This window comes from Excalfactoria chinensis, chromosome 12 (genome assembly GCF_039878825.1).
Source record: "Excalfactoria chinensis isolate bCotChi1 chromosome 12, bCotChi1.hap2, whole genome shotgun sequence".
NCBI classification, from domain to species: Eukaryota; Metazoa; Chordata; class Aves; order Galliformes; family Phasianidae; genus Excalfactoria; species Excalfactoria chinensis.
In genome coordinates, this window is record NC_092836.1 from 422,463 (window position 1) to 440,760 (window position 18,298).

Consider the following 18,298-nt stretch of genomic DNA (forward strand, 5'->3'; position numbering starts at 1 on the left):
GTGTAATCTGTCCATGCACATGAGTAATACATACACACAGGTGCATCTGCTCTCCCATCCCTTGGTTGATAACTTTGTAGAAGCAAAGGCCAGCTCTTCCTAGATGCTTTTAGCAGTGCTTGACTGGGCAAGATTGGAGCAGGACTGGCCAACGCATAAGACTGCTCCAATCCTCTAATGCTCACAGGAAGCAGAGCACAAGGATGCAGTCCCCAGTAACTTACCATCACTGCAGCCCTGGCTGTGACCCAGCACCCAGCCCACCATGCCCTGCCCCACAGGGACAGCTCTATGCTAGGAAGTTCCCTGCAGGGTTTTCTGTTGTATTTTTTCCCTCTGCCTCAATGTGAGAGAATGGACTCAGCCAAGCCCTGCTGCACCTGGAGGGTGTGGGGCCATGTCCCAGTGCTAGGCTCTCCATCCTGGCTCCAGCTGGGATTGAGGCATCATGAGGCAGGTGGGGGAGCAGGGCTGGCAGACAGCCCCATGCTGCCTGCCCCTCACATGTCACCTCTCCTGCAGATCATGGCTGCCCTGGACTCCAACCCCACGACAAAGCGCACCCAACTCCAGCACAAATTTGAGCAAGTGATTGCACTCATGGAGGACAACATCTACGAGTGCTGCAGTGAAGCCTAGGCTGACTGCAGCCTGGGAAGTGAACCCTAGAGTACACTGATGTAGGGATCCTGCCTTGATCATGGGGACACCTTGGTCCACGTCCATGAGGGTCATTCTCAAACCAGCCTTGTGGCAGTGGTGGGTCTTACCTGCAGCCAGAGAGCTCCCTCACGTATCAAGAAGCAACAAGACACCCTTTGTGCAGCTAGAAAACCATCTGGTCAACACTGTGGCACCCATGACTTACTGCTGCTGCAAGCCAGAAATGGAGGTGTGACACCTGTGGTGAGCTCGGTTCATCACTTCTCAGTAATTCGTTCCTGAGCAGCTGGCTCCCCACATCCCTGTCTGCATTCCTCATGGGCAAGACCAGGCTGCAAAAGCCATAACAAAAGGGCGGCCTCAGGGAGTAACAAGCAGAGATGGCATCAGAGCAATGGCAGAGCGCTCTCCATTCCACATCATCCCTCTGACATCTGCATTTCTCTGACACCATGGACAATCAGCTGTTCAATATCTGCTGCATTCTGTGTATTTCTGTGCCTTTTAATTTTTGTATTGTATGTGCAAACATAACCACTCCTTCATTTGAGATTTGGGCAACCCAGGAAACCGGGGTGAGTTAAAGCAGTTGCTTCCTATGTAGCTGGGGAATGCTGAAAGCACTTTATCCCCTAACAGTAACAGCTGCTAGCTGGCTGGAAGGAGTGCATTGCATGTTGGTGTGGGAAAGACTGTTCTGCCTTCCCCCAGTTCTCCAACCTGCATGCAGTGAACTGCAGTGTGCAGTAGGGTAGGCAGATGTCCCCTAACAACCCACCCTCCAGCCAGCTGGGCACAGGCATCACTTCCACCCACAAGCAGTGAGCTGCCTCTCACTCCTTTCCCCCTATCCTACTGGCTGTGTACACAGCTATGGTTCTAACTTGAGCTCACCTCACCAGAACAGTCCTCTGGCCACTTGCAGGGCAGAACATCCAGGCACCATCCTTTCTTCCTCTGTCCCCCACACTCTGGTATCTCACTATGATCATCACCTAAAGCAGGCTGGTGCTGCAGAGGGCTGTTCCTAAAGCAGCTTGCTTTTCTTGCCTTGAAGCCAGTACACCGTGGTTACCATCCAAGAGCAACAAAAATGCTTTTGTGACATGTTCAGTTTGTCAGTCCTTAAAGGCAAGCAACACATCCTTGCCCCGTGACAGCAAGATGCTCTCACTCAGACCAGCCAGCAGAGCAGGTCAGACATCACAAAGTGCAAACAGAGGTAAGAAGCATCACACTCCACACAGCGATGCCAACAGAGTCCCACTGAGAGACAAAAAGGACCCAGGAACTCCACTGCTGTCCTGCAGCATCTGCTGGGGCTCATCCCAGTCTGGCATCCACTTCTTCTCTGCTAGCAGCTCCTGCTCCACAGCCAGAGCAGCCATGACTGCTCCAGTCTTCTCCAGCATCACTCAGGCTCCTCTTCAGGGGCTGGACCACATGTCTGAAGCCAGCATTCCCATGCAGACAAAGGCAGCCTGTCTGTGAAAGCTAAACCCAGCTGTAGGCACATTTCCAAACTGCCAAATATATATTAAAAAAAAAAAAAAAAAAGACTACCTCACTCCAGGCAATGTCTCAAGGTGAGCCTCCATTACTCACCCAGCTGGCAAGGATGCAACCTGGTCCACCAAACTCCTCCTGGGTGACTTACTGCCACAGGCAGGCAGTCACACCCCATTGTTACCAGTAACATCACGTCTATCAGAGGATAGAAAATCCAAGTTGTGTATGTGTATATAGATATCTATTTTAAAACAAACGATAGATTTTATCCAGTATGTTAAAAGGGGGCGTGGAGGGGAGGGAAAGGAAAGAGAATTTGTTTGGAGTCTTGGGTTGTTTTTTTGTTTTTTAAGAAAACTACAGGAAAAGTACATACACTGTAGAAGTTTTAATGTCTTTGCTGAGGATGTGGTTTCAGGATAGAAACTAATAATGTAGCTGGGCTACATTTTTATTTTGAAAGTGATTTCACACAAAAAATAATCTCTTTTTTTTTTTTTTTTTTCTTTAGAAACTGTGAATAGTTGCCATAGATATAGATATAGGCCCAGCACAGGGAAGGTGACAGTGAGAAGGACCAGGATAGTAGAGAATGTTGAGCTTGGCTGGAGATGAGGAAAGGGCCATGGAGCAACAGCCCCATGTCATTACAGAAAAAGGGCACAGGTGAGCCAGTAGTGTGGTTTGACTGCAGGTGATGTGACTGGGCCATGTACTGGGGTCTATTGCTTTCTTATTTAATTTTTTTCCAAAGCAGAAAACAAAAGAAAAGCTGCAACCATTCTAAAGAGGTAATTTTAAAAGAGCAGAAGCTTGAGGGTTTGTAGTGTTGCCTTGAACCCCTGAGCCCTTTGTAACATGTTTTTAAACTTTGGCATGTGTTGTGGGTATAGTGCCCTTACCTGCTGTGTAGTGGAAGTGGCAGACTCTTGGAGAAACCTATCTTTATAATAAAACAAGGTGCTGAAACTCTGTGTAGTGAACTTCCTGCTCCTGATACACAGAGAGCCTGACACCGAGAGGTACCCCTTGCCTGAGACATCTTTGTCTCACAGACCATGCAAATCGCTGCACTCCAGCTTAGGATCACGGGGAGGCGGGCAGCTGTCAACTCCACACAGCACCGCAGCGCTCAAGGCTGGCAGCTCAGCAAGAACCTTCTTCTTTCCCAGTGGGAAAGGCCTTATCCTCTTAAGGCTGCAGCAATTCACCACTCCTGCCTCACGCGGCAGGAAGGTCCCACCAGGATCTGACATCAAAGGCAGAACAGCCATATGAGAACCTGAACAAACCACAGCCACACACACCAGGACCAGCATCACCATGCCAACCCACAGGGCCAGACACCCCTGCACTGCCTGGAGCAGTTGGGGGCCAACTGTGCCTTCACCCATCAACAGGGCACCCAGTGCCTGCTCTGCACTGCCACAGCCCATAAGGCTTCTGGCCTCTGCAGCATGACACCATCCCCAAGCCTGCAGGGTTTGATAACCATGGCATAGCTGAAATCCTCTCATTTCCACCATCTTCCAGTAAAAGCTGCTCTTCCTGGACACCACAGGGATTTTCCTGCATTAATGCTGATTCTTTGTAAAGCTAAATCCAGTCACTTGATAATATGGCCCCTTAAGGAGCCTTATGCTTTAAATTTAGTGCCTAGTGAGAGGACAGCTTCTGCCCTGTTCCATTGCAGGATACTGTGTCAGCAAGCAGACATTTGTGAGTTTGACCACTGCGGAAGGTGCAGCTGAGCTCTGCTGGGTTCTTGCTGCACTACCCCTGACTCTGGGGAACATGAGTTCAGATTTACTAAAGACGCATCAACGTGGCCAAGGCTGAAGTTTAAAAGTAGTTTGCTCAGCTCTTGCTTAAGCTGCACAGCAAGGCCAGAAGCCTTGGAGGGCATTGGCAAAGCCAGCTGAAGATTAGTTAAATCCTCTTTAGGAAGAGAGTTTTACTTCCACTTACTTTCTCCCACCCAGGAGGACTGACAACCTTTGCATTATCAGACTGACCTTCAGAAGTGCTCTGTTCTGCACAGAGTGGGAGAAATTCAGGCACTTAAAACTATCATGTGAAAGCTTTCATACACTGACCAACAGAAGCTAGCAAGACAGGTTCAGTGGTGGGTACTGCACACAGACAGTTAACACGAGCACGAACAATCCTACTGTCTGCTGCAAACACCCCAAGCTTTTTTTTTTTTTTTTGCCCTAAAGCACTTCTATCTTCCTCTTTAATGTGGGTGGAGCTCAGGCAGTTCCAGCCACTGCTGTGGACCATGAATGCACCCATCCTTACTGCCCTGGCAATGCTGTAATCTGAGCTCAGTCAGGCATTAGGACAAGGGCAGCATGGAGGGCGTGAGGCCAGGCACATAGCCTGCACCAAGGCTGTAGAAGTCACAGCCCCATTCCCACAGGACTAGTCATGCCTGTTCCCAGGGCATGTCACCATCTTGAGTCCCACCGCGGCCCAGGCATCACCTTGCACTGGGGCTCACCACCAGCCTGCATACACTGAGTCACCTCAGCACTGCTCACAGCCGCCAACAGCTCACTACCGCTCCACAAGTCTGTGTGCCATCCCATCCTACACAGGGCAAGGCTACAGATTCACCCCAGGATCAGGGATGTTGGCCTTGGGCAACAGGCATGCAGGGCAGAAGTTGTGCTATTCCATGAATCATACAGCCTTTATTAGTAGTGGACAAACAGAGTTAACACCTGGGAATTAAAACCAGCTCCTACCCTAAAGCCCAGGCTCAGCTAGGGACAGTGCTGTGCTACCAAAGTCCTGGGTCCCCTATGACACATTCCTGCCAGAAGTTGCCTCCTGTACTTTGACCTTTTTCCCCTGGCCAGCACCCAGAGCTGCCTGGGGCTTCCTTGCCTCTCCTTTACCACCCTTCTTCTTCAAGGCAGCTTCCTGGGCCTCCTCAGGCACCTTCCCTTTGCTCTTGGCTGCTGGGGTCTTTTGGGGTCTCTTCGCCCCAGCTCCTGCAGGGCGGTCACCACTGTCCTCTCGCACACCCCTGGCATCAGGAGCTGCAGGGAGCTGCGACTGTGCTTTGCCTGGGGCCCGGCGGGCCTTCACTCCATCGCTCCTGGGCTTCCCCACCACTGGTTGGGCCTGGAAGAGACGAGGCACTTCAGGCTGCTGCCATGCCACATCCCACAGCTTGGGTGCAGCGCTGGCATCCCCTGGCCTTCTCAACCAGTTATACTCACATCTGCAGGCTTTGCTCTTGGCTTCTTCACTGCTCTTGTCTTCTCCTTGGCAGCGCCTGCAGAAAAGGAGCAGCAGATGAGCACAGGCAGAGCACCTCCCGGGGGTGCACCTCAGCCCCGTTACCTTGCCCTCCATCACTCCGCACCACCGCAGAGCCCCGGGCAGCCTCGGCAGCCCCCTTGAGTCCCATCTTCGGGGCGGTTCCCTCGCCGGGATCATCCTGGCCCGGCGTCTGCTTCTGCTGCAGCCTCTTGGGAGCGAGCTGGGAGCAGGGCAGGAGCAGGGCGTGGGAGCAGCCGGCAGCGGCAGCGCCCAGCCCCGGCCCCGCTGCAGCAGCCCCACTCACCTTGAAGCGCCCCGTGGCCCCCAGGGCGGAGGAGTTTGGGGGTCGCACCAGGAAGCCGCGGCTCAGCCCGGTGGCCAGCGCCCGCTTCAGCAGGTACTTGATGCGCACGGGGTCCACAGCGGGATACTTGGTCAGGATGAACCGCTTAATAGCGACCACCGAGACGCCCTTCTTCCCATCCTGCGCCTGCAGCGCCTCGAGCACCATGTGCAACGTAGAGGGATGGCGGCTCCGCCGACCCCGGGCGAGCAGGCTGGAGAGTCGGGCAGCTCCGGCGGCTTTGGCTGCGAGATACAGAAGGGCAGCGTGAGGCGAAGGCGCCCGCAGCCCTCAAAAGCCGAGCAGCGTCACCGCGCTCGTTCCCAGCAAAGGTAACCGCGGTGCCCGCACCCTGCAGCCCCGACCTGGTTGGGGCTCCATGGCAGCACAGCTTGCAGACGCCAACCAGGCACGGCAGGCCTAGGCTCACCTCAGCTATTTATCTGATTCGGGACGGTAACGGCGAGGGCCGGTTGGGCAGCTGCTAATTGCCGGGTCCCCGCCGCAGTGGACGCAGGTGAGTCCGAGCGCTCCTGCCCAATTGTTTGCGAGAGGCTGAAAGGAGAAGGACCGCTCTGCACAGGTGGTTGGGAGAGGGGCGGGAGGCGGAGCGGCGGCCCCAGACACGTGCTGGGAACCCCTCTGAGTGCCGCTCCGCTCGTGCGCTGTGGGTCGCGAGGAGCTCCTGCAGCAGCCCCAAGTGTGTCTCACACCTTGCGTGCTGCCGTGCTCAAGGGACAGCGCTCCCAGCCCCACGCGTGGGCAGCCATATGCACCGCTCTGCAGGGCCAGCACTGCGGCATTGGTGCCATAGGGCTCAGCGCGGATGGCGGAGCCACGTCACCGAGCGGCCACTGAGCACCGGGTGGCTCTGCGGAGCGCAGCCTCGACGGGTAGCAACAAACACCCAACCTTCCTCCTCTTCCCTCCAAAAGCAGCCCTAGGATTTGAAGTACATGAATCAGACATCAGCCTAAACACTGAATTATTCATGAGCCGCTAATCTTCAGATTTCACTGAATATGCAGAAGTATTGATAAAAAAAATAATGAGAGAATTGTACTTGCAAATTGCTCTTTATTAAAGATTTAACTTGCATGGGTTCTGTATGTTCCTTATTAGACTTCGCAAAGCTGCATAGGATTAGAAATCAGAGAGGATAATAATGTACAAAAATAGTTTCAAATGTTGATAACTCTGAACAGCAAGAAAAACATCTTATTTGTATAACTGAGCTAAAAATAAAATTGAAGAACACTGCTACAATTGCAATATGCCATCTTGTAGTGCCTGGAACATATGCTGGTGTCTCTGCACCATATGCTCCCATGTCTTGCCTGCTCTAACACAGAGGAAGCTCAGCAATGCACCAATCCGTCCTCAAAAGCATGAGCACCGGCCAAAGCCTCCTACGTGGGCTGACACTGAGCTGGGTTGCAGCTGACAGGGAGGGTCTGTGGGTGGCTGGGAGGGAAGGGGCTGCATCCTGCTGAGGGGCAGCGAGTGGGGCTGCTGAGGGGCCAACGCCAGGAGCACAGTGTGGTGCTGGATGGGTGGAGAGCACGCCCTGCGCTTCCCAAGCACACCCAGCCATAGCAGAACACAGCTGTGCCATGCTGTGCCGCCTGCTCAGGACTGGGATCTGCATCATCAGCTCTGCAGCACAGGGGGCACATGTGCGCCAAAACCCACCCACCCATTATCCCAGAGTTGTTGGGGTGCCCTTGTGAGGTGCTGGGGCAGGGCCAAGCACGAAGCTCTGAGCAGTGGGCATCTGGTGGTGCTCAACCTGCCCCAGCACAGCCCCCCTGCCCTGGCCCAGCAGCTGCTGATGGCTGCCAGCCTCTGTCTGCAGCTGTGAGGGGCCCAGCCTCTGCCCCACCGAGGCCCTCAGGTCGGGGTGAGGGAGGTGGCAACGGCTCCACTGTGCCCAGGCTTTGCAGGGCCTGCGTGGTGCAACAGGTTTGAGCTCTCAGTGAATCAACAGAGAGAAGCACGGAGTTGTGCCAGTGGAAGAGCTAAGCTTTAGCATTTTAATTACAAAACGTGTACATGTTCACAGCCTTGTTCCCAGGGTTCCTATGGTTGGGAGAGCAGCCCACCCCGCAGGACTGTGCTGAAGCGGGCAGGTGCTGGCAGTGGGCAAGGTTGGTGCTGCTGGACCTACGCAGGGGACACCTGGCTGGTGGAGACGGAAGAGGTCTCTGTCTTTCCAGCAGATGTGTCGTCATCGCCCAGCGGGTTCTTGCCGCAGCAGAGGGTTGTGATCATGCAGTTACGGAACTGGAAGAGAGGAAAAGCAGCATGGTGAGGGCGGGGGGCTGCTGAGGGGCTACCTTCATGCTGGCCCCAGAGCTGAGTGTGGTGAGAAGTGAGCCCAGCAGTGTCATGGGCACTGTTTCAGCAGAGGAACCGTCACAGCAGGAGCAAATACAGGTACAGATTCCATGTGCTGCAGTGGGAACTGCATGGGAACAGCAGGTCTGCACCAGGGGCGTGTGCTGATGAAGTCTCCCTCCCAGTGCTCATGGCTGGGGGACACAGCCCCAGCTGCTCTGCCGGCCAGCGTGCACATTGCTCAGGTGGGTGTCTGCATCAACGAGAGCTGCGCGGTGTGAAGGAGTGAGCTGCACTTCACTCTCCTGCACACCAGCATGCGGTACCTGGAATCTGCTGATGGCTCACAGTGTGCTGGAGGTGTGGGAGCTCCCCGCAGCTGTTACAAAGAGAAATGCTACAGAGGAAGTCAACTGGCAGTTACCTGTTTGTTCATTACGATGTAGATCACAGGATTGTAGATGGCAGAGCTCTTGGCAAAGAATGCCGGGATGGTCATGAAGATGGGCCCAAAGTCTGAGCCCTGGTTGGTGAAGATGTAGAAAGCAACACTGGCATAAGGAACCCAGCAGATGAGGAAGGCGATGACCATGATGATCACCATGCGGGTCACTTCCTTCTCTGCCTTCTGGGTGGTGGCAGACTCCTGCTGCTGGGCGGCAGCCTGCGGGCAGAGCAGGGGGTGATGGGATTGGGGGGGGCTTGGTCTGTGTGGGGTGCAGGGCCGGAGGGTACTGCTCCTTTCTGTCACTGCATGGAGCCCGGCACAGCCCCCACTCCCCAGGCAGCACCCACCTCCTTCACAGTGCAGACCAGGTTCCCATAGCAGAAGAAGATGACGGACAGTGGGATCATGAAGTGGACCACGAACATGTAGATGACAAAGGATTCATTGTTGACCTCTGGCTTCAGCGTGTAGTAGTCAATCCCACACGAGCACTGCATGCCCTCAGGGATGTACCTGCAAGCACGCGGGGTGGTCAGCTCCAGGCAGAGCTGCCCACACCTTGTGCTCCATGCCCCGGCTCCTCCCTACCGTGACCAGCCGAACAGCGGGGGGGCTGCACAGGCCAGGGCCATGATCCAGGTGAATGCAACCCCCATGATGGCGTGGTTCTCCCCGAAGCGGAAGTTGCTCATGGGCTTACAGACCACCACATATCGTTCCACAGCCAGGACGACGAGTGACCAGAGAGCGATTTCACCTGCACCAGGAAGAAAGGGATGGAGATACAGGGACCTCAGTTATGAGAGGACAAAGGCATGCCATTGCTGGCACGAGGAAGACCCTTATCAGCAGTGAACTCTGTGCTCAGAATCTGAATGGATCTGAGGACGAGTACCAGTGCCAGTGAAGGACTCAGAAGATGCCTCCAGACCCCCAGCGGTAACCGCAGTTCTGCTGTGCTCTGTGATCCACTGCTGCACCCACGTGCCCATGGCCCCACTCTGAGCTGCAGCACTGCTCCCAGGTTCTGCTCAGATCATCTGTGCTTGGGGGTCCGACCCCACCAACAGCTGCCTGCTGCTGTATGGCTGAGAGCTGAGCTGGCTGGAGGAGACCATTCTCAGACACACGGCCCTTATTTAACACTGTTTATCATCAGCTGGATAGCACAGTGGAGCCGGCTCTGCTGGGCTGCACTGCACTGCATGCTGCCTCACAGCAGTAATGCTCAGCCCTGCAATGCCAGAACAAGCTGTCACCTCTCCCATCAGAGAGCATGCCAAAAGGATGTGTAAGTCCAGCAGCGCAGTCTGCTGTTGGTTACTTTTTGAGGCTATGCTGCTGTTTGCAGGAGATGGAACAGGTGGCTACCAAAATAAGGCTTCACAAAGAAGTGCCATTTGCCACTTTCTTCACCTCCCACCCTGAAGCATTGCAGACGCCACAGCCCACAGCAGCAGCAGGGCCTGGCACGCACCACCCAGCTTCCCAGGAGCAGCCGGGCATTCTCCCCCCCTCCTAAAATCTGGGGAAATTTCTGTCAGATTGTTGAAAATGTGGAGAACTCACCGCCCAGCGTAGCAAAGAAGCCCTCAATGTAGCACCCTGTTACTCCAAAGACAAAGTACCCGTTCATCGAGGTGTACATGGTGGTTGTGAAGCCTCCAAAGACCATGAAGAGGTCGGCGACTGCCAGGTTCAGGAGGATGTAGTTTAGAGGCGTCCGGAGTTTCTTGTGCTGGATGGTGACGTACAGCGTGAGGAAGTTGACAGGGAAACCAAGCAGGATCAGCATGAACATGTAGGCAGCCAGCGCCGAGAACTTCCAGGGCTCAGCCAGGTAGTACTGGGGGTACTCAAAGGGGCTCCGCACCACCCCGGTCTTGTTGGACATGGGCACGTAGAAGTCTTGGCCTTCCGTCCCATTCATGGCTGCGGTTTGTGGGGCGCCTCTCAGTCGGACTCAGTGTCAGTTTCTTATGTGTGGGGGAATCACCCCTGCAGTTGGGCTCCCACCACTGCTCAGCCTTCGCCGTCTCCCTGCAGAGAAGCAGCCGTAGGGCGTCCCTTATAAAGTGCCCCCTGCAGTAAGCTCCAGGCATCAGTGTCAGCATGATTAGGACTTAGAGAGTTATTAATCATAATCATCCAGGGGTAATTGGCTTTTCTGGGTGGGTATTAAGGTGACACCTGTTTCTGGCCCATGCTGTCATTGTTGGAGACCACGGTTCATGGTCATACATAGACAGGTAGCTCTGCACTGCTTGTGTGGGAGCCCAAACCAGAGGGCAGCCCCACCTGCATGCATCGCTCCCCAGCATGCTGTGCCACTGCTTGAGGGCTGAGTGCCTGCTGCCTGGGCCCAGCACACTCATTGCATGCTGCAGTCTGGGCTGGACGTCTGCTGCCCTTACTGCCCATGCCCCACAGAGTGCCCCGTCAGCACATCACAGGCTGCAGCGCCCATCAGTTCAAAATGCCTCAGTTTACCCACACAGGGATATGGGAAGTGGGACACGTTACCACCAGGCCCACAGGCAGAGAGCACCAGAGAAAGACAAAGCACACAAGATCCTTCTTGTGGTTGCTCTTGACCAAAGCAAACAGGAGTGAATTTTGTGGTTTGGGCACTGCAGCGGCCACTGGGCTGGATGTGCTTGGTGCATTCCTTCCATAGCAGGGGCCTGCTCTTCCAGCAGGACTGCAGGGCTGTGACAGCAGCCTGGTCTGTCACAGCTGCCATTCTCAGGGTAGGCTGATGAAGTAGACTTCTTCTATGTGCTCTCAGCCACCTACTTCTTGTGCTGCAAAATTTGTCTGGAAAGGTTTGAACAACACAGTGAAGCACTGATCCCACTAGCAGATTTCCACTTGCATCACCTTCTCTGTTCTTGGCTTTATACACAGTTTGCATCATGGCAGCTACATCGGCAGCACCTAAAAAATAACCTCATCCATCTGTCCTGGACAGATATCGTTCTGCCTTGATCCAGAGAAGGGTTGTGGACAAGGCACAAGTTCTGAGCTGAAGCCAACGTTTGACCTCTTATTCTGGTGACAGACATCTTTAGTCTCTTTGAAACCTTCTGAAAGTGATGAATTCCATGTAAATGGGCATTAGAGCTGCAGGAGAAGCTGTTGTTGGATCTGTCTCCCTACTTGATGTGCCCAGTGTTGCTGGGAACATTCTTTGTGTCAGGCAGCAACTGTTAGATGTTGTCTGTTTTTGACTTTTCAGAAACAATGGGACAGCATGTGCAGCAAGGGGAACAAAGTTGAGCCTGCCACAAATGATCTCTTTGCTGAACAAGGTTATTCTTTGTAGTTCACACCATTGTGATTAGTCTTTCAGCTTCCAAAGCTATTTTGCCCCCATCTCTTCCCTTCTTTGCATCCTCTATTTATCACTTTTCTCACTATGTCAACGCAGCCAAGAGCAGAGGAGAGGTACCTGAGTGCCCCATACAGTGCAGAGGGATGTGCACCAGGCCTGGAGCTCACAGGTGAGAGATGGGCTAGGGCTTGTGTCACTTTGGCCTTAGTAAACCAACTTCAATTCTTGCCATGTTCTTACCAGTGTTCCCTGCAAGTTAGTTCAGTGCATGCAAAACAGTTCAAAGGGAGAATGCAGAAAGCTTTGTGTTCTCTTCAAAGAGAACACCAAGCAGAGAAACTCGTCCTCTATGTGGGGAACATCTCACAGAAGCATTACTACCACTGAAAGCCTGGCTTACCATAACTAAAGGCCTTGATTGCCCTGCAGAGCCACTGAAGTCCTCCTGCTGTCAGTGCGCAAATGCCACCTTCTCACACATCCTCTTCTGGTACTAAGTCCCTCCCAGTTAACTTTTCATGTGTTGCCAAGGCCAGAGAAGTGCTTCTAGCTAATTGCAGATGAAGCTGTTCATATCTGTACCTGGGCACATCAGATTACAGGTTTATCTTCCCAACACACAAATACGCCACGTAAAGCTCTGATGCAATAAGCCCCTGCTGAGGTTAGCAGCTGCTGTTCTAAGCTTAGGACTGACATGCGTCACTGCAGGGGTCCAGCAGCGGGAAAGGCAGAGAGTGAGTGGTGCCAAGGCAGAGGTACAGGGCAAATGGAAGAGAACAGTTGGTGAACCGCCCACAAAAGCTTCGTGGTGGGACTTCTGCACATCCATGGCCTTCTCATCACGAAGTCAGCAGGGAGTTCCAGTGGTACAAGGCATCCTGGAGCTGGCACATCTTTCCAGTGTATGAGATGTGTGGAGCACAGCTACGCCTGGAAAAGCCCAGCACTTCTTTCAAACCCAGACCATATTCACAAAAAAATTAAAAATAAATAAATAAATGAAGATCCCCCATTTGATCCGTTTTGTCTCTGTGTAATTACAAGCCTTGTCTATTTATTTCTATAATTTTTCATTCCTGCTAGCTCTGCAAAGCCAGCTCATTTCGGGGAGAATGAGCTGAATTCCATTCTGGCTCACATATCAAAGAGTGTTGTTTATCAATGTCAGTTGCAACGTCTTTATTGCAAACAGTGATGTATGAGTCAGAAAGCAGACAAGCACTAATTAGAACAGAATGTTTTTAAAGTGGTAAATTAAGCAAATTTAGTCAGGAACCATTGAGAGACTCAGAAACCCTGCAGCACAATTTGATGGAATCACAGCATGGTTGGGTCAGAAGGGACCTCTCAGCCCCCAGCCCCACCCCACCATGGGCTGGCTGCCCCCCCAGCTTGGACTGCCCAGGGCCCACCCATGGCCTTGGGCACCTCCAGGGGTGGGCAGCACTGCCAAGGCCTCACTACCCCAACAGTAAAAAATGTCTTCCCAGAAGCTAATCTAAGACCACCATCTTTTACCTTAGAGCCTCTTTACCCCTTGTCCTATCGCTACACTCCCTGACAAAGCCCCTCCCCAGCTCTCCTGTAGGTCTCTTTTAGGTACTGGGAGGCCACAGTGAGGTCTCCCCAGTCTTCTCTTCTCCATACCTAACAGCTCCAGCTCTCAGCCTGGCTCCACAGCAGAGGTACTCCAGCCCTTGAGCATCCTCACAGCTCCTCTGGCCCCACTCCAACAGCTCAGTGTCCTGACATTGGGGGCTGAATGCAGCACTGCAGGTGGGGCCTCACAGGAGCACAGATTTCAAAGCATTACTTTCCAGGGGAACTCAAGCATACACTGACATCACATGCAAAGTGCTGTTGTTCACACAGTAGCTGTTTTACCAGCAGTTGCCAATCTCAGCTAATAGTTTAATACAATAAAGTAAAATATAATTTCCCAACCAAAACAAAGAGAGACTTATGGCAGAGAAAATGTCATAACAACAAAACTTATGCTGAGGAGGGCGTAATTTAAACTGGATTTACAGTTACTGGATTTTACAGACAATTTAAAGTCAAGAAACCTACCACTTCTCCATTCAAACCCAGCCCAGCTGGTTGCCCACACAACTTCTCAGTCTCTTGCAGAACGACTCAGTGAACACTCTCAAGAGATTCAATTACACAGGAATATTTCTGTGTACTGAGCCTGGCTAGAATGGAGTTAATGTTCTTCAGAGCAGCCCATGTGGTGCTGTGTTCTGGATTTGCAACTAAAACAGTCTTGACAAAACATTGATGCTTTAACTACTGTTGAGGACTGCTGGCAGTGTTGAGGGGTTTTGTTGATCCTCACTTTGCTGCCCCGCAATGGGCCAGAGGTGGACAAGGAGCTGGGAGGGGACACAACCACGACTGCTGACCCGAGGGGTGTTCCGTGCCCAATGACATCATGCTCATCTTCCATGTTAACATTACTCACATTGAGGCCCTGCTTTCCAGGAAGTGGTTGGACATCTGCCTGTCACGGGGAAGTAATGAATAAATTTGTTATTGCTTAGGTTGTAAACATAGCTTTGCTTATGAAACCACCTTTATGTTGACACACAAGTTTTTCCACTTTGGCTCTTTTGATTCTCTCCTGCTCTATCAAGGTGGATGGGAAGTGAGCATACAACTGCATGGGGTTTATCTGCTGCCTGGGATGGAACTACTACATTTGGTTAAACAACCAGGACATTAAAATCCCCTCAATCTCAGCACTTAGTTGGCAACAGTAAAAATAAAAATTGGAAGGTAGGTCCATCTCCTCCCAGCTCCTTACTTTGCTTCCTGTGGTTCTGGTGTGTAGAAACACTGGGAAAATGCTGATCAAAAATACTCCTTTTCAGCACATCACCTCTGCCAGCTGGCATGATGGTCAATGGAGCTGTGCTAGCTCAGACAGGCACATGTGCCCACACCACAAAGGCGGGCTCAGATCACACCACAAGGATGCTGGTATTCCTGGGAGCTATCCCATCATCAAGAGCTCTGCACAGGTTAAAAGGAAGTTCTGAGACAAACAGTACTGAAAAATAGTCCCATTTATTTGAAGTTCTGTCAATAACAGGTACGTATTAAGACTAATTTTTAAGTTCTAACACAAATTGGAGTAAAAACAATTACGTGGGTTAATTTGACTCTAGAAACATTCCTGTACAAATCTGTGGCACTTCAGCTGCTTATCTGGGAAATAAGAGAACATTCACCAAAACAGACATTTCCTTTTAAAAAAATTAAAAAAAGAAGTTAAATTTCCTTCAACTCAGTTTCACTGATATCCAAAATAGACCAAGATAACAACTAAGTTGTTAGGAAACCTAAGAATGCAAGAGGTGCCTTGCCAAGTCAATAGCAAAGGGTCTCAGCAGAGGTGTAAGATCATTCCTCTTCACTGGTTTGACTCCTCTATTCTCCTTCGGCAGAATGGACAGCAGTTATGCTGGAGTACAAGAAGCTCATAGTCTTCTGTGTGAAACATCTATGAATTAGAAACAGATTGAGGGAAAAGTTAGCCTTAGCTCAAAGAAAATGGAACTTCAAGGGGCTCTGACACCTTCTAAAGCTACTATTACACAAGAATTGTCTTTGTTGCTTCCAGTTGCTTGTCAAAGCTATAACCCAGAATATAGAAGCAAATCACAGAATCACAGAATTGCAGGGGTTGGAAGGGACCTCCAGAGCTCATCGAGTCCAACCCTCCTGCCAAAGCAGGTTCCCTACACCAGGTCACACAGCTCGGCATTCAGGCAGGTCTTGAATATCTCCAGAGAAGGAGATTCCACAACCCCCCTGGGCAGCCAGTTCCAGTGCTCCATCACCCTCACTGTAAAGAAGTACTTGCACGCACTCATGCAGAACTTCCTCTGCTCCACTTTCTGGCCGTTTCCCCTTGTCCTGTCTCCATACACTGCTGAAAAGTGTCTGGCCTCGTCACTTTGCCCCCCACACCTCAGGTATTTATAGACTTGGATGAGGTCCCCTCTTAGTCTTCTTTTCTCAAGGCTAAACAGACCCAGTTCACTTAGCCTTTCTTCATAGGGGAGATGCTCCAGGCCCTTCACCATCTTTGTGGCCCTCCACTGGACTCTTTCCAAGAGATCCCTGTCTTTTTTTGTACTGGGGAGCCCAGAACTGGACACAGTATTCCAGATGAGGCCTCACCAGGGCAGAGTAGAGGGGGAGGATCACCTCCCTTGACCGGCTGGTCGAGCTCTTTTTAATGCACCCCAGAATGCCATTGGTCTTTTTGGCTACAAGGGCACACTGCTGGCTCATGGCCAACATGTTGTCCCCCAGGACGCCCAGGTCCCTCTCAGCAGAGCTCCTCTCCAGCAGGTCTTCCCCCAGCCTGTACTGGTACATGCAGTTATTTCTTCCTAGGTGCAAGACTCTACACTTGCTTTTGTTAAACCTCATCCAGTTCCTTAATGCCCATCTCTCCAGCCTGTCCAGGTCTCGCTGAATGACAGCACAGCCTTCAGGCATGTCAGCCAACCCTCCCAACTTCGTGTCATCAGCAAACTTGCTGAGGGTGGCCACTATGCCCTCATCAAGGTCACTGATGAAGATGTTGAACAAGACCGGACCCAGCACAGACCCCTGGAGAACACCGCCTACCAACAATGACCCTCTGTGCTCTGCCAGTCAGCCAGTTCTCAACCTGCCTCACTGTCCACTCATCTATCCCACACTTCCTCAGCTTTGTTATAAGGGAAGCCAGTATCAAATGCCATGCTGAAATCAAGGTAGACCACATCCACCACCTTCCCCCCATCCACCCAGCCAGTGACAACGTCATAGAAGGCTACCAGGTTGGTCGAGCATGACCTCCCCTTGGTGAATCCATGCTGACTACTCCTGATAACCTCCTTTTCTTTCAAATATTGCACAGTCCACTGTCAATGTAGTTGAAGATGCACAAACCAATCAAGGGAAGGATGAAAATTGGAGAGCATGTAACCAAGTGAGACTGTACTGCATTTCAGAAAGCCATTCTTGCAAGGGGAAGAATTCCTAGAGGGACTGAACAAAAAGTCAACTGAGTTTATGGGGTAAATCCCTGCTAGACCAGATTGAATGTCAGAGAGGCAGAGCAAAGGGAGTAAATACAAATCACCACTTGCTGTTCAGCTGAGGTTTGCCCATGGAGCTCAGACTACTACTGCCAGTGCAGTGTCTCAAGTCTTTCTTCCTAAACTCAGCTGCCTCAAGGTTTTAGGAATGCAGCCATTTCTCTGAGTATCACGTCGCTTATTCTGCTTTCTGTTGCCTTTTGTCTCTACATCACTTGTTAATTTACTAAATGTATTTTAGAGTGTGGCATATCAATTATTTCAATTTTCAGCTGATTTCTCAGGTGCTGTGGGCTTTGGGATTTTTTAATCCTCAACAAAAAGTACCTGAAAACATGAGGGGCACATGGTGATGGAGGCGTCAGGCAGCAGGGAACGGTAGTACTGCCACCGCAGCGGCTTGGGCCAGCGTTTAATCAGGACATCCCTCCGACTCATTGACTGCAGAACAGCACGATTCACAATCACAGGAACAAACTCTGAGCCGCCTTGCTGCAGGTAAGAATGTTTAGAAAAAACTACTGTTACCAACTGCAAAGTCCTTTAAAGATTAGTAAGATCCTGAGAAATACGAAGTACAATTCAGTAGAACAAGCTAATACAGAACTGGCCTGAGCCTGGTTCTAACCTCACTGTCAGCTGTTTTAGCAACAGCTTCAGTGAGAGCAGCATCCAGCCACAGCTAACTTGTTCTCAGTACAGCTCCTTGCAAATAACACTTGTGCCCAGAGGCAAGTATTAAAACCTCATAGTAATGACTGTTTTGTGGCTATACTGCCTGACACAGAAAGAGCCAGGGAAGACACTGCATAGTGATAAAACCAAATTTCAGGAACATTGGCTTTTAGATCTCTGTACGTGCCTGTATCTCAGGGCACTTCCCAGCAGAGGAAACATTTTGTTTTTACTTATTTATTTAAGACAGGAGTTATAATCTCATAAATCCCTTTCCCTCTCATATTCTGGCCCTCTCTCCCGGACCCTTGCTTTGTATCTCTCCTGTGGGAATCTATATCACACATTCACACTAGAGGAGCAGCATGCACTAAGGCAAAAATTCTTCCGGATTCCTACTGGTAACAAGAAATACACGACTGCAAGATGCACATACAGCTCTTACCTCAAAGCTCAGTTTTGCAGTAAAGGGATCATCGTCTTCAATAATAACTGCACTGTCATTAAGCCTCAGACTCTGTGCATCTAGGTATATTTCTTAAGGAAGAGCTACAGTTCCTCTAAGATCAGCTGTGAGCTCTATCTCACAGAATAAACAGAACATCATTCCAGCA

General features: G+C 51.4%; 4 protein-coding genes across 8 annotated transcripts in view; 1 reads left to right on the forward strand and 3 right to left on the reverse strand.

The window, feature by feature from the left end:
• The window catches only part of PLXND1 (plexin D1), a 64,384-nt gene extending 61,191 nt beyond the window's left edge, over positions 1-3,193 (forward strand). The window contains exon 36 of one of the 2 annotated variants that reach the window (XM_072347113.1): positions 523-3,193. In XM_072347113.1, the coding sequence (XP_072203214.1) occupies positions 523-639 (117 nt within the window). In that variant the 3' untranslated portion in view covers positions 640-3,193. The remainder of the gene's footprint in view (positions 1-522) is intronic. The other variant, XM_072347114.1, reaches the window with a different exon arrangement.
• Positions 3,194-4,083: 890 nt separating this feature from the next.
• H1-8 (H1.8 linker histone) lies at positions 4,084-6,188 on the reverse strand. Its single transcript, XM_072347449.1, has 5 exons — positions 6,154-6,188; positions 5,750-6,033; positions 5,527-5,665; positions 5,403-5,458; positions 4,084-5,304 (listed from the first exon to the last, which is right to left on the reverse strand). Exons 1-5 carry the CDS (start codon positions 6,167-6,169, stop codon positions 4,978-4,980), a joined length of 822 nt encoding a protein of 273 aa, XP_072203550.1. The 5' UTR covers positions 6,170-6,188; the 3' UTR covers positions 4,084-4,977.
• Positions 6,189-7,951: 1,763 nt separating this feature from the next.
• RHO (rhodopsin) lies at positions 7,952-10,503 on the reverse strand. The gene is made up of 5 exons (XM_072347105.1): positions 10,143-10,503; positions 9,162-9,330; positions 8,921-9,086; positions 8,550-8,789; positions 7,952-8,071 (listed from the first exon to the last, which is right to left on the reverse strand). The coding sequence occupies exons 1-5, from the start codon at positions 10,501-10,503 to the stop codon at positions 7,952-7,954; spliced, it is 1,056 nt and encodes a 351-aa protein (XP_072203206.1).
• Positions 10,504-14,959: 4,456 nt separating this feature from the next.
• IFT122 (intraflagellar transport 122) overlaps positions 14,960-18,298 on the reverse strand; it is a 32,846-nt gene continuing 29,507 nt past the window's right edge. For all 4 annotated transcript variants that reach the window (XM_072347409.1, XM_072347407.1, XM_072347406.1 and 1 more), the window contains 3 exons: positions 18,130-18,209; positions 17,337-17,501; positions 14,960-15,415 (listed from right to left, as the gene is read on the reverse strand). In XM_072347409.1, coding sequence (XP_072203510.1) covers positions 15,326-15,415; positions 17,337-17,501; positions 18,130-18,209 — 335 coding nt within the window. In that variant the 3' untranslated portion in view covers positions 14,960-15,325. The remainder of the gene's footprint in view (positions 15,416-17,336; positions 17,502-18,129; positions 18,210-18,298) is intronic.